At 42.5% G+C, this 12,521-nt stretch overlaps 2 protein-coding genes across 2 annotated transcripts; one reads left to right on the top strand and one right to left on the bottom strand.

The window, feature by feature from the left end:
- Positions 1-3,760: 3,760 nt before the first annotated feature.
- On the top strand, positions 3,761-7,391 carry LOC115684595 (protein phosphatase 2C 77-like). The gene is made up of 5 exons (XM_030609381.2): positions 3,761-3,920; positions 4,655-5,536; positions 5,657-6,001; positions 6,126-6,231; positions 6,785-7,391. The coding sequence occupies exons 2-5, from the start codon at positions 4,772-4,774 to the stop codon at positions 7,153-7,155; spliced, it is 1,587 nt and encodes a 528-aa protein (XP_030465241.2). The 5' UTR covers positions 3,761-3,920; positions 4,655-4,771; the 3' UTR covers positions 7,156-7,391.
- Positions 7,392-7,914: 523 nt separating this feature from the next.
- Positions 7,915-11,087, bottom strand: LOC115684596 (pre-mRNA cleavage factor Im 25 kDa subunit 1). The gene is made up of 7 exons (XM_030609383.2): positions 10,692-11,087; positions 10,491-10,536; positions 9,640-9,733; positions 9,464-9,537; positions 9,281-9,367; positions 9,093-9,203; positions 7,915-8,265 (listed from the first exon to the last, which is right to left on the bottom strand). Exons 1-7 carry the CDS (start codon positions 10,865-10,867, stop codon positions 8,194-8,196), a joined length of 660 nt encoding a protein of 219 aa, XP_030465243.2. The 5' UTR covers positions 10,868-11,087; the 3' UTR covers positions 7,915-8,193.
- Positions 11,088-12,521: the final 1,434 nt, after the last annotated feature.

Genomic DNA, 12,521 nt, shown 5'->3' on the forward strand with positions numbered 1-12,521 from the left:
TTTTTCCAGAGGTTCGGCCAGAAACGAAAGAGCGTGTGTTTAAGGAGCCCTTGACAAGTGTTCCAAGAAAAGATTCCGTCACATCTCATCTCGCCCCTTAATATTAATTATTGACTTCGTTCCTTAGGGTTTTGCTTACATATGCAAATCAACTCAAACTGACGATAAGATCGGCCTTCTCTCCTCTCTCTCTCTCTCTCTCTCTCTCTCTCTCTCAATAAAAAACCCCGTCAACGTGTGCTTTCGGTCCCGAATTATCGAATGCTTTTCTTAATAAATAGGAATTTTGTTAATAAATAGGAATAATCACACGAACATTCTTTTAACTTTAATTCAATATGCAATATGATCCTTAAACTTTTAATTTATTCGATATAATCCTTAAACTTTAACTCAGTGTATAATGCGATCCCAAAACTTTTGATCTGTTCAAATTAATTTCCGAGCTATAACGTTTTCATGAAAATGTACCAAAAATTTAGAGATAATATTGAACAAGTTAAAATTTATGAACTATATTGAACAAATTAAAAATTCGAGAATCACATCGCATGTTGAGCTAAAATTCAGGGACTATTCGTGTCATTTTTCTTAACAAATTGTTGCCGGAACGCTCGCGTTTAGAAAGAGAGAGGCATTGTTTTTGTGAATGGAATTGATTGGTTGGGGGGCGGGTTGGTCAAAAATGGAAACGCAAGAAGAAGAAGAAGAAGAAGAAGAGATCTGAAATTCGCTTCCGAGGTGGGAACTACACACGTGGCGACGACCCAGAGCTGAGATGAGCGGTCAGGCTTCCCCGGGCACGAAAGTCAAGGAGCGCCCAAAAAAGATCTCTCTCTCTCTCTTTTTTCTTTGTCAACTTCGAGAGAGAAAGAAAGAGAGAAAGAGATTTATTCATTTTTATTATTTGGTGTCGGTTTTTTTTTATTTTATTTTTTGGTTGCAAAGTTTTGAGGAAGTTGAGGTGTCAGTGCAATGTACCTAACCCTAAACTAACTTTTGGTGTCGATGATCCACACGTCACTTTGGCTACCCACCCGGATCCCCCCCGGATGGATTTGTCTCCCCAACGTGCCACTCCCTCAATGGCCCGTCTCTCTCTCTCTCTCTCTCTCTGCAAAATTTCCCACGGCAAAGCCACGAAGCATGACTAGATTTTAGATCCGATCTCAATTCTACCTCCTAAGAAAAAATCACAAATTTTCACTATTATCCCGAAATCCGCTCCCACGTTAAAGAATCGCTGCCGGTTTCCTTGAAATTATTAGCGTCGGGGCTAGTAGGAGATTTTGTTATCTTGAAAACCTGCATCTTTGCCAATACTCTCTATTTCGTATAAAGCAACATCAATCTCTCGTTGTCGAGAATTTTGAAAAAACCAGAAGCCATTTCCAAGAGGGCGATGGATTTTCGAGACTAGAGTGAAAGTTGGCGGTTCGTTTAGTTTGGTGCAGAATTGAGATCGAACTTAAAATTAGGTATTTATTGGGGGGATTACGCCGTCTATTTCATTGTGCCCCCTCCATTAGTAACTTGGGAATTTTCACCTCTTGCGCCTCCGATTGATCACATTATCAAAGCTTCGATATTAGGCCATGTGGGACCCGCATGATCTCCCGAGCTCAAGCAACGAATCATCTCTAATATGATCCACGAGGATCTCGTATTGTTATTCTCATTTCAATGAAATATTAATTAAGAGGAAGGAAATTTGGTCGCATTATCTGAGGACCGACCGAATATCTTATTAATACATTTCGATTCGTGAGGTGTTTCGAAAGCTTATCTGTCTTTATGTAATGTAAATGAAATTTTTAATGATAAAAAAGGGAAAATATATTTTCCTTGTGGAGTTCCTTTTTCTCACTGACATTAAATTTTTTGAAAAAGAAAAATATCTTCTCAAGATTTTCAAATGCCTGACAAAAAGAAAAGATTTTCATTTGGAGTATTGGTTATCTGTCTTTATGTAATGTAAATGAAATTTTTAATGATAAAAAAGGGAAAATATATTTTCCTTGTGGAGTTCCTTTTTCTCACCGACATTAAATTTTCTGAAAAAGATAAATATCTTCTCAAGATTTTCAAATGCCTGACAAAAAGAAAAGATTTTCATTTGGAGTATTGGTTAATTTGTCCGAACAACCTAACGTGGTCTCCCATATCAACATATTTAGTAGGCCATTGAATTCAACAAAACAATAAACTCGTTAATAACATTGTCACGGAAAAGAGAAATACATCTATACGTGTATCCCGTAGACGCTCTTCACTTGCAAAACGATGAGTATTTGGTTAAGGACAGAAGTGGAACAAAAGTTTGATAATCTAAGAATCGCGTTAATAGATATATCCACTCAATTTTTTTTAATTGTTTAGATATTTACTCCAAATTATCCATCGCCTATATTATAATCCATGTGAAATTTGGAGCGAGGGATTTGCTGAGATTGAGTAGTTTTGACACCACCGTTGACTTTTACTATATCCTAAGCACACTGGCATAGAATCCGACTATCTAAAATCGCATGGAACACCTGCAAACCTCATAAATTGATCAAAATAAGAGAAGGCATCTTTCCATGTCTAGGGGTCTCAAGTCCAGATGATTGTCTCGTCACAGTGAGATAAGTGACTCGCCAGATGCTCTGAAAAACAATATCATTGCCAAAAAAATAAATATTGCACTTTAGGGAGGTAATGTTTCATTGCTTTTCCTCATAAGAAAACTTCTCGAGAAGTGGATATTTTAATCGAGAAAAATAGAAAGACCGATGTCGAGTATTTTCAAATTTTCTCGCGCGCCGAATTTTATTTACCAAATCACGTAGCAAGATCACATTAAATTTTTTATACAAATGGGACTTATACCTTGACTGTTGGGCTTATTCAAACACCCAATATATCTCTGCCAAAGTACACAACAAACAAAAATGAGCACATACGCATTTGCAATCCCATTTCCATCAATCGTGGAAAAATTAGTTTTAACCACCAACATAGACCGATCAAAATGTCAGATTCTCCTACAGATATGAACACCTTTTGGGATTTTCTCATATGGCAAATAAAGCTACGTGTTTCATCATCTAGTTTGACACGATACGCAAACTTTAGAATTTCCAAGCTCGTGGTGCCAACTTTTGGTGTGTGTGTACTTGGTCGGTCTCCTAGGTATCCTCTTTTTCTGCATAGGCGAGATTAGAAAAGGACTTAAGGGATTGATGTGGACGAAACCAATTCGTGCGACACCTGTCCACCCCTCCCACAGCCCCATCTCTTCTCCCTCTCTCGTGTGGATCGTCTGGAATTGATAATGATGCCATCGTCCAATCAATCTTGATTTTGCAGGGGTACCCACCGAACCAAGGGAAGGGATTCCATTAGAAAATTTGGGTCTAAAAATCGTTTCTTTACTCTCTCTGACTTTTCCCAGCGATTGAGGTTCCGTCCAGAGGCAGTGTGAACGCCGTGTCATCCTCCAAATTTTGGCGTTTCATTTGTACTTTGTGATCTTGGTTTCTTCGTTGAGTACGTGTACGTGGGCATGAAGTAAAATTCCGTACGCATCAAAGATGTTGTAATGGAATTTACGGAAGGTAGATTAGTTGAGATGCGCGAAAGTCTATCTCGTCGCCGTAAAAAAACAGCGTTTTTCTTTTCTCGTGGAATTGGGTTTGGTTTGGACGGTAATGTCCTGACTCCTGTTGTCGTGTGATTGGTGGGCTTGATCTAAAATGAAATTTGGAATAATGCGCTTCTTTCTTGATGGGGGGGGACACGTGTTCGTCTTCTTCCATTTAAAAGTCTCTGTGCTCTGCTGCGATGCAGTTTCTTTTCAATAGGTTCTTCTTCTTCTTCTTGCCAACGCCTCCCTCCTCCTCCTGTTCTCCACACGCCGCTTCAGTGCTTTTGAGAGGGTAAGCAACTTCCCAAATCTCTCTCTCTCTCTCTCTCTCTCTCTGAGCTTAGCTATTCATCTTGAGCATTCTTTATCTGGCTGTTCTTGGGTGTAGTTCAAAGGGTCTTGAAAGATTGTACCTTTAGGCGGTTATGTCGTTGATTCTTGATATGCCAATCAATCAAGAAGGTGTTTTTTTTGGGGTGATTTGATGTCTGTTCTTTGTCTGTGCTGATTCATCTGAGAGTGTCTAGATGGGGTTAAGATGAGATCCACGCAATCCGAGCCAAAACAGGAAGAAGAGAGGGAGGGAGGGAGAGAGAGACCCAAGACTTTAGAGGTGAAATAGATAGCCTCAGATTAAGGGAACCCATCCTCTGTTAAGTTTGTGTTAAGTGGCAATTCCGAAATGTTCACGATGAACCCATTTGGCATCTCTCTCTCTCTCTGTTAGCGCATTTTCTTGAAACTAAGCAGTTAGATTCCCATATATTGCTCATGGATGAAACGGAAAGTAATAATTTGAGTTAAGACATAGAAGCTTTTGGTCCTCTCTTTCTCATGGTTATGCGAAGATTCCTGTGTGAAGGAGGTCTGATATAACTTTTTCGGCCATGTGCTTTCAGTTTCGTATATGGATTTAAAATCAGATTGCGGTTTGATTTCATTTTGCTTCTCACTTCTCAGTACTTCGTTTTCTATTTTCTGACTTCTGTGTGTTTCTCTCATCATAATTTATGTCTCTCAACTTAGGTGATTCTCTAAAAGGTGGTTCAGAGATTAGCCCTAGTGAAAAGAGGCAAAGTAATGCTTTAGGTTTTTCTGGAGGGTTGAAGCAATCAAAGCTGTGCCATACAATAGAGGTAATAAATGGAGGAGATATCTTCTACACTAACTGTGCCGTTTAGGCTGAATAATATGACCGGTGATGAATCTGCACTACAAACCCAAATTGAGATTACTGGACTCAAGCTTATTGCAAGCTCTGCTGGTTTGTTGTCAGACCATCCGGGGGTGTTGTCACCTTCTATATCTGATTACACAGCTGCCCAAGATTTGAGTTCTGGCTGTAAATCGGGCAACTTTAGTGTTCTGACAGTGTCAGCTGATGAAGATGAGTCTAGAGGAGGTAATATTTTTTGGAAGACAATGGGGAATGAAATTAAGCTGCCACCGGAAGATGGGAAAGTGCACACTCCATATGCTTGCGGCCAATTTATCAATTATTCTTGTTCATATACGGTTGCTAGTGACACCACTAGTGCTTGTCATGAAGAGTTTGTACCTGTGAAAGCAAGTTTTGATAAAAAATCAATGACTGTCACGGATGTCGGTGACACAACACTTAGGAGCATTTCCAACGTGAATAATTTGGGTGAGCTTGAGCCTCGGCAAGAATTACAGAGAACTGCAAGCCGGAGTGTCTTCGAAGTGGATTATGTCCCGCTATGGGGAGTGACATCTATCTGTGGAACAAGACCAGAGATGGAAGATGCTGTTGCGGTGGTACCTCAGCTTTTGAAAATTCCTTATCTGATGCTGGCCAGCGGACAAAATTTGGATCTTAGAAATCAACATGGCAAAGATTTAACAGCTCATTTCTTTGGTGTCTATGATGGACACGGGGGTAGCCAGGTAAAAACCAGATAGTGCTTTTTAAATCTTCAGACTTCAGTTTCATTTGATAAGCATGAGAATGCACAAATGGCTTATAAAACTATAATCGTAGTACTAATTAGGGCTTTATCGGTATAGGTTGCTAGTTACTGCCGGGAAAGGATACATTTAGCTCTGGCTGAGGAGATGGAAGTTGCAAAAAGTGGCTTCTGTAATGGAAGTAGCTGGAGTAATGGAAAGGCGCAGTTGGAGAATGCTCTCTCCAGTTGCTTTCTAAAGGTTGATGACGAGGTCGGTGGTGTTTTCAGAGCCACGAATGGAAGCGACCCTTCTCTCATAGAATCTATGGCCCCTGAAACAGTAGGTTCTACTGCCGTGATTGGCTTAGTTTGTTCGACACACATTATAATTGCGAATTGTGGTGATTCAAGGGCAGTTCTCTATCGCGGAAAAGAGACCATGCCACTGTCGGTAGATCATAAAGTAAGTCATGTTGCTGGAGTTGTGTTTTTATCTTTTTTTCCTTTCATCTTTTGGTATTCCGATGAACTCTAGCCATTTCTGTGTGCACTTATTCTCTGTATGGCCTCTGAATTTATTTCTTCAGCCAAATAGAGAAGATGAGTGTGCACGGATAGAAGCTGCTGGCGGCAGAGTTATTCAGTGGGATGGATTCCGGGTTTGTGGCGTTCTTGCAATGTCAAGGGCAATAGGTAGGTTTTTTGAGTCCATGATCCTATTTTCCGCCTCTCCATAGTACAGGCCTTATCTACCTCGAGGGTGGCAATCCTTGGACTTGTATGTTTGCAACTTCTTCTAGAGATTGAAGCGCAAATAGAGGGTTTATCTCCCTTAGTCTTCAGTCGGTGTGAAAATTGAATAGCTAATTAGAACAGGGAGCTTCAGTATCCCCCGGAAGCGCCTGCGGCCCTAGACCCATGCTTTTACAAACTGTTTTCTGCACCACTTTATATTTCTTATTGCATATTATAAACAGTTGATCGGGGACTATTCCAAAAATTTGGAGTAAATCAGTGTTCAAAGAATGCACAGATAGACTGCCAAACATCTCTGATAGAAAGTGTAGGGTTTTGAACATTTGGGGTACTTGTGTGAACAATCATAGATGTAATCTGCCAGGACACTTCATTCTGTCACGCCACTTTGTTTAATCGTTGTTCTCCAGGACTCTTGCTTAACAGTTGTTCATGTAACTGGCCGATAACTTCCCACCATCTTGCTGACCTTTTTCTTTGTCATCCTCAGGTGATAGATACTTGAAGCCCTCAATCATCCCTGATCCGGAAGTGGTGTTCTTTCCTCGTGCAAAAGAAGACGAGTGCCTCATTCTAGCCAGCGATGGTCTCTGGGACGTTGTGACCAATGAGGAGGCATGTGACATGGCACGGAGGAGAATCCTCCTTTGGCACAAGAAGAACGGCGACCACCTTCCTGCAGTAAGGGGCGAGGGAATCGACCCGGCGGCACAAGCGGCTGCTGATTATCTTTCAAAGCTTGCTCTTCAAAGGGGAAGCAGTGACAACATCTCTGTAATAGTAATCGACTTGAAAGCTCAGAGAAAGTTTAAGAAAAAGATTGTACCCGAGACCCGACAGCCAGAAACTGTGAATACGTAGCTGTACGCCCTTTATATCGTATAGTAACAGCAGGTAATTCGGTTGAACCGAGTGGCCCATGCATTTGTGTCACATCGGCTTTCCGATTCGTGTTATGGAGACAAACCCCTGGTGCCAACTGAATGAAGGTGGAAACCCACCGATTAACCTCCATAGCCTTCAGATTTGAAATCTCTTCTTCATTTGGCTGCGGCTTCTTTGGGTCTATCATAATACTATTTCCAGATTCCAAGATCGAGATATGATGCCTATGCGGATAATTCGTGTGAGTTACCTACCGATAAAGTGTAAATGTCAAGCTTTCTTCATGGTATCTATAAACTGCAGTGGCTTTCTTCATGATGTTTTAGTTACCAATTTGCCATGAGTATGGAGAGTAGGACGGACATTGACAAAGTGTTACTAGCCAAATTTACCGCAAGGACTAGCCAAAGTACACGGATATAATCGACGTAACAGGGGGATGAAAATATTTGCGAATTTCTTGGCTAAGAACTGTTGAGAGGCGCAGGTTTGAAGATGTTAAATAAAAGGTTCGATGTTAGAATGAGATATATCCTAATTGGTCTAAGACTCATTTGCTGAAGTTTTACATTCAACTGAATGTATTGACATATTCGAACTTCGCCTCTTTCTTTAGCGACTCTCTGGGCGGTGTTGAAGATATTTGGACTTCTACTCCGCGTCCGCATAAAAACTGTAAATACCATAAACAAAACGCCCAAACTACAAAAAAGCGAACTAAGAAACACAACTCTATACATGAGAAATCAGACAGTTGATTTAAAACTATAATTGTGTCCAAAGGAGTTACTATGAAGAGCAACATAAACCAGAGAGTTGCAGAGCTTTGGCATTTACAAACTGAATCCAACAAAGGAAAAACCATAAGTCAAATGACGAACACCCTTTCTGACGTTAATAACACGATAAATACATCCCTCCCTGCCAAATCAAAACTTATAATATCTACAAGTATGTTCAGTAGTAGACGGATCGTAGGCCCTCCTGCTGCCGGCAGACACTACCCCAATCAGTTCAGGAATCGATTATGTTGAAGGAGAATTTCGATAGCAGCTGTGGAACTCCTGCTATAATCGGCCCATATGTCTGCACAAACAGAGATTGAACCAAATGAAATTGTAACATGCAGCAACTTGTAGGGGCAAGAAATTAGGGTAACCTACAAGATAAACACTTCAAAATCATAAATTTAACTTTAGGTGACTAAGGACATAGGGATTCTTTTTCTTTTAATAATAAGTTCACAGCGTCAGGGCATAGTAATCACCAAGTTCACAGGACAAACTGGAGCCCTTGCCTGACACAATCCTCTCCTATCCCCTTATTGGTGACTCCCGACATATGTGGTCCGGGGGGCACAGGAACCATCAAGTATATGGGTCATTCGGATTCAATCCAGATCCACGGTGGTCTGAGTTGTAACAAAATTAGTTGATCGAAATTGCTAGGCTAAACCCAGATGGTTCGTTGATCTGGTCACCCAAGTAAGAACCATGGCTGGATATCCAGGAGACACAAACCAGCCGAATTCACTCAGCAAAACCAAAATTACAAACTCTGGTTGTGGGGTGACCCACAAGGCTCATGTAAACTAGGGAAATCGTCTCTTAAGCCAAGCTAGAATTTGTAGGTCTTATTAGGGAAGGTAAGTTTCTGTGTTCAAACTTCAGGATTTCTCCGCATTTGAAGTAGAATATATGTAGTATTCCTAAAATTTACCCTCTTCACGTAAGAAATGTTTCTTTAGTTATGATTTCCGAGATCTCTCATCTCACAAGAAGAAAAGATCTTCACATATCATTGGCAACGGAATTTCATCATGTCGCATAAGAATCGGGAGGCACCTAGATAATTCGCTACGGAGATGCATGCATCTATAACAGTCGATCCATCTTGATAAAGAAATGCCGTACCTTGAGATTTTCATGAATTTGACAAATTGGTACAGCGAGCAATTTCAGGTTTTTTGGAACAATGAACTTCCGACTTACAGGTAACTTCACAAGAAAGAGTTTTGTGCACTCCTGGAAACCGGGCAACGATGAATTAGAAACTTAATCAATCTCAATTTCAAGTGAGCAGTCTCATTGATAGAAACAACCTTGGGCTTTTTAATATTAGGTGGCAAGTAAGGATAGAGCAAAGTTTCAAAGTCAGGCCTCCACCACATCCCAAGGCATTCTCCAACCTACCATTTGGAACAAAAGGTAAATTGTAACTATACAGCACGAGAAATAATGAAAATCTGCAGCTCCATGATACAAAAATTAAAAATATTATCCACCTCCCACTGAGTCTCATCACCAGCTCCATCAGCAGAAAGCTTGCTGGTCAGCTTGCGTTGCAGCCCTTCGACATCTGAAAAGACAAGGGTGACTAACTACATTTACCCATTTGAAAAAAGATGATCACTCTTCATTTTCTTCTTCCCCGGGGTATCATGGAGAATTGCCAAATTACCTGATTCACCAGGCCTTAATCGACCTCCTGGCAGCTTAAAAGTGGAATTTCTTACTTGCAACAGCAACAGATGAGGATGTCTGAATAATTCAACCTATTTTAGAAACATCAGGATCCTTAGAATGTGTTATAATCCATCGGCCTTTCAAAGGAAAGATGTAAAATGGCATGAAATGCGATAATACAGGTAGATCATAGAGCGATTGCATTAAATGACATATATCCACCAAATTTTGTCTACCTTCTTAGTATTCCTAGCATTACTCATCCAGGTAATGAATGCAAACATAGATATATGAAATTAACATAACGAACACGTTCAAGATAATCCCCATAAAAATTCTTAAGAAGTTGCTGATTGTCTCTTCATATCATTTCAAGGCAGAATATCATCAAATGAGAACAAAAGGCATTAGTTGCTCCCTTTCAGAAATGCATTTTGCCTTCACGGATCACAACCCAACACTGCAGAATACTCTATCAAATTTACAACATCAACTCTGGTTTGCAGTTTCCTCCAAATGCGAATAAAAACCATAGTAATTGAACTTCAATTAGTTGTTTGGCTAACATACAAGCATCCCCTGGACAGCAATCCAGCAATTCGCCTTCCAGAGTTAATGTAGATCACTAAGTAAGCATTGAGCACTAAGCAGTGGAAAAACATATCGATACACAAGATTATCATCATTCCTGCAATTTGAATTCACCAAAGGAGTCGACATACAAATGCAACCATACCCATGTTCATGGGACTTATAGTATGCCATAGCAGGCAAAAAGGCAAGAGTAACTCGTAGAGTCTAGTCAGCTGCTCAAAGAAGGAGAAGAAGACAGAAAAAAACACCAACCACAATGACGGCTTCCACGCAATTCCTCAACCCATGAGCCGCGTAACTGAACAAAACCACGACAGAAACAGCGAAGAATCAAGATCAGCGACACGACCCACTTCGATCGAGCAACAAACAGGTACAAACACCACGAATACAAGAGGCGCGGCACCCAAAAGCAGAGAGACGGGGAGAGAGGGAGAGAAAGAGAGACGTCACTGGGATTTCATCCTCTGGACACGATCGGCCAAGGTCTCCTCCTTGAAAGCAAGGGCGTCCTTGGACCCGAAGTAGTAGCTGCTCAGCGGATATATGTCCAGCACCCGGCTCTGATCATCGCCGCCGCCGCCGCTGCCGTCGCCGTCGGCCGCCGCGTGATCGTGCGCGCCTTGCATGTCTCTCCCAATGGAGTAGCTACAGGAACCCAGAGACAGAGAAGCCTATGAAGAAAGCAAAACCCACACAGTAGAGAGAGAGAGAGAGAGTGGGGAGCCGTGGCTCTGTCTAGAGAGGTGTGGAAGGAGAAAGTTGCGAGCTTCCGATGGTGCAGAGCGAAGGGGAATATATAACGACGACGATGGTGGAGTCAAAAAGATCGCTTGAAGATTCTACAGAGAGAGAGACAGAGAAGTGGCGGCTACGGTGTACTTCGAAGTTCGATGCGCACATATGGAGGTGGCGAATTGGTGGAGAGTGGAGACCACCGCCAACAGCCGGCATGTCGGCAAACGGACAAGAGGGTGGAGCCGAAAAGTATTGGGTTTGGGATTCGATTCCCGCGTGCACTGCACACGTATGTATATAATAAAAAGGAATGAGATAAAATAGAAAAACCACCAAAATCCAAAACTTCACATTCATGACATATATTTATCGACATTTTTTTGCATGAAGCCGATCCTTTGCCATGACACATTTACCCCAATGTATTTAGTCCACGGGCATTTTTCGCTTTTTCTTTTTTTTCCTTTCGCGAGGGGGCCTCGCCGGCTTCGCCCTTGGCGGATCCGGCGAGGGGCCCTCGCCGGCGTCGAGCGAGGGCGGCTCCTCGCTGCATCCGGCGAGGGCGGCCCTCACCGGCTGCCGGCGAGGTTCGCCTCGCACAGGGCGAGCGAGGCCGCCCTCGGCTGACTGCGAGGTCGACCTCGCCGGCGTCGGCGAGGGTCGACCTCGCCGAGTCGGGCGAGGCCTCCCGCGCCGGATCCGGCGAGGGCCGCCCTCGCTCGGACGCCGGCGAGGTCGACCTCGCCAGACGGCGAGGGCCGCCTCGCTCGCCCAGCGAGGGCGGACCTCGCCGAGGCCGGCGAGGTCGACCTCGCCCGACGCCGGCGAGGGTCGACCTCGCCAGACGGCGAGGGCGGCCCTCGCTCGCCCGGCGAGGGGCCCTCGCCGGCGCGAGGCGGCCCTCGCCGCCGGCGCCGGCGGCCCTCGCTCGCCTGGGCGAGGCCCCTCACGGATCCGGCGGGAGGCCGACGCCGGCGAGGCCCTCCTTCACGGAAGGAAAAAAAAAAAAAAAAAAAGAAAAAGCAGAAAAGACGAAAATGCCCATGGACTAAATACATTGGTAAATGTGTCACAAAAAGAAAGTCGGGTTTTGCCACACAAAAAAGTTCTAAATGTGTTACGTATGTAAGCAAAGTTGGTGGTTTTTTCCCTAAAAAATAAGTACTCTATAAGTCCTAAAATTTATCAGGAAAGTGCAATTGAATCCTAAAACTTTCAAAAAATGCGATCAAGTTCTAAAACTTATCGTGAAAGTGCAATCAAGTCTTAAAACTTTCAGCAAGTGCAATCAAGTCCTAAAACTTATTACGAATGTGCAATCAAATCCTAAAACTTTCAAAAATAACAATCAATGGAAGGACTTGATTGAACCAATTTGACAAGTTTTAGGACTTGTTTGCACTTTCGTGACAAGTTTTAGGACTTGTTTGCACTTTTTGAAAATTTTAGGACTCAAGTGCAATTTCCTAACAAGTTTTAGGATTTAATTGCACATTATGAAAGTTTTTGGACTCAAGTGCACTTTCGTGATAAGTTTTAGGACTT

Source organism: Syzygium oleosum, unplaced genomic scaffold (genome assembly GCF_021117445.2).
Source record: "Syzygium oleosum isolate NSW1041296 unplaced genomic scaffold, Sole_v2.1 Sole_v2.04, whole genome shotgun sequence".
Lineage (NCBI taxonomy): Eukaryota > Viridiplantae > Streptophyta > Magnoliopsida > Myrtales > Myrtaceae > Syzygium > Syzygium oleosum.

Bases quoted from the DNA above. Each gene is read 5' to 3' on its own strand.
- LOC115684595 (XM_030609381.2), top strand. From the start codon at position 4,772: ATGGAGGAGATATCTTCTACACTAACTGTGCCGTTTAGGCTGAATAAT. The intron at 5,537-5,656 runs GTAAAAACCAGA...TTATCGGTATAG, and splicing joins ATGGACACGGGGGTAGCCAG to GTTGCTAGTTACTGCCGGGA. The intron at 6,002-6,125 runs GTAAGTCATGTT...TTATTTCTTCAG, and splicing joins CACTGTCGGTAGATCATAAA to CCAAATAGAGAAGATGAGTG.
- LOC115684596 (XM_030609383.2), bottom strand. From the start codon at position 10,867: ATGCAAGGCGCGCACGATCACGCGGCGGCCGACGGCGACGGCAGCGGC. The intron at 9,734-10,490 runs GTTGGTGTTTTT...TTTCTAAAATAG, and splicing joins GCGTGGAAGCCGTCATTGTG to GTTGAATTATTCAGACATCC. The intron at 9,204-9,280 runs GTTGTTTCTATC...CCCGGTTTCCAG, and splicing joins CTAATATTAAAAAGCCCAAG to GAGTGCACAAAACTCTTTCT.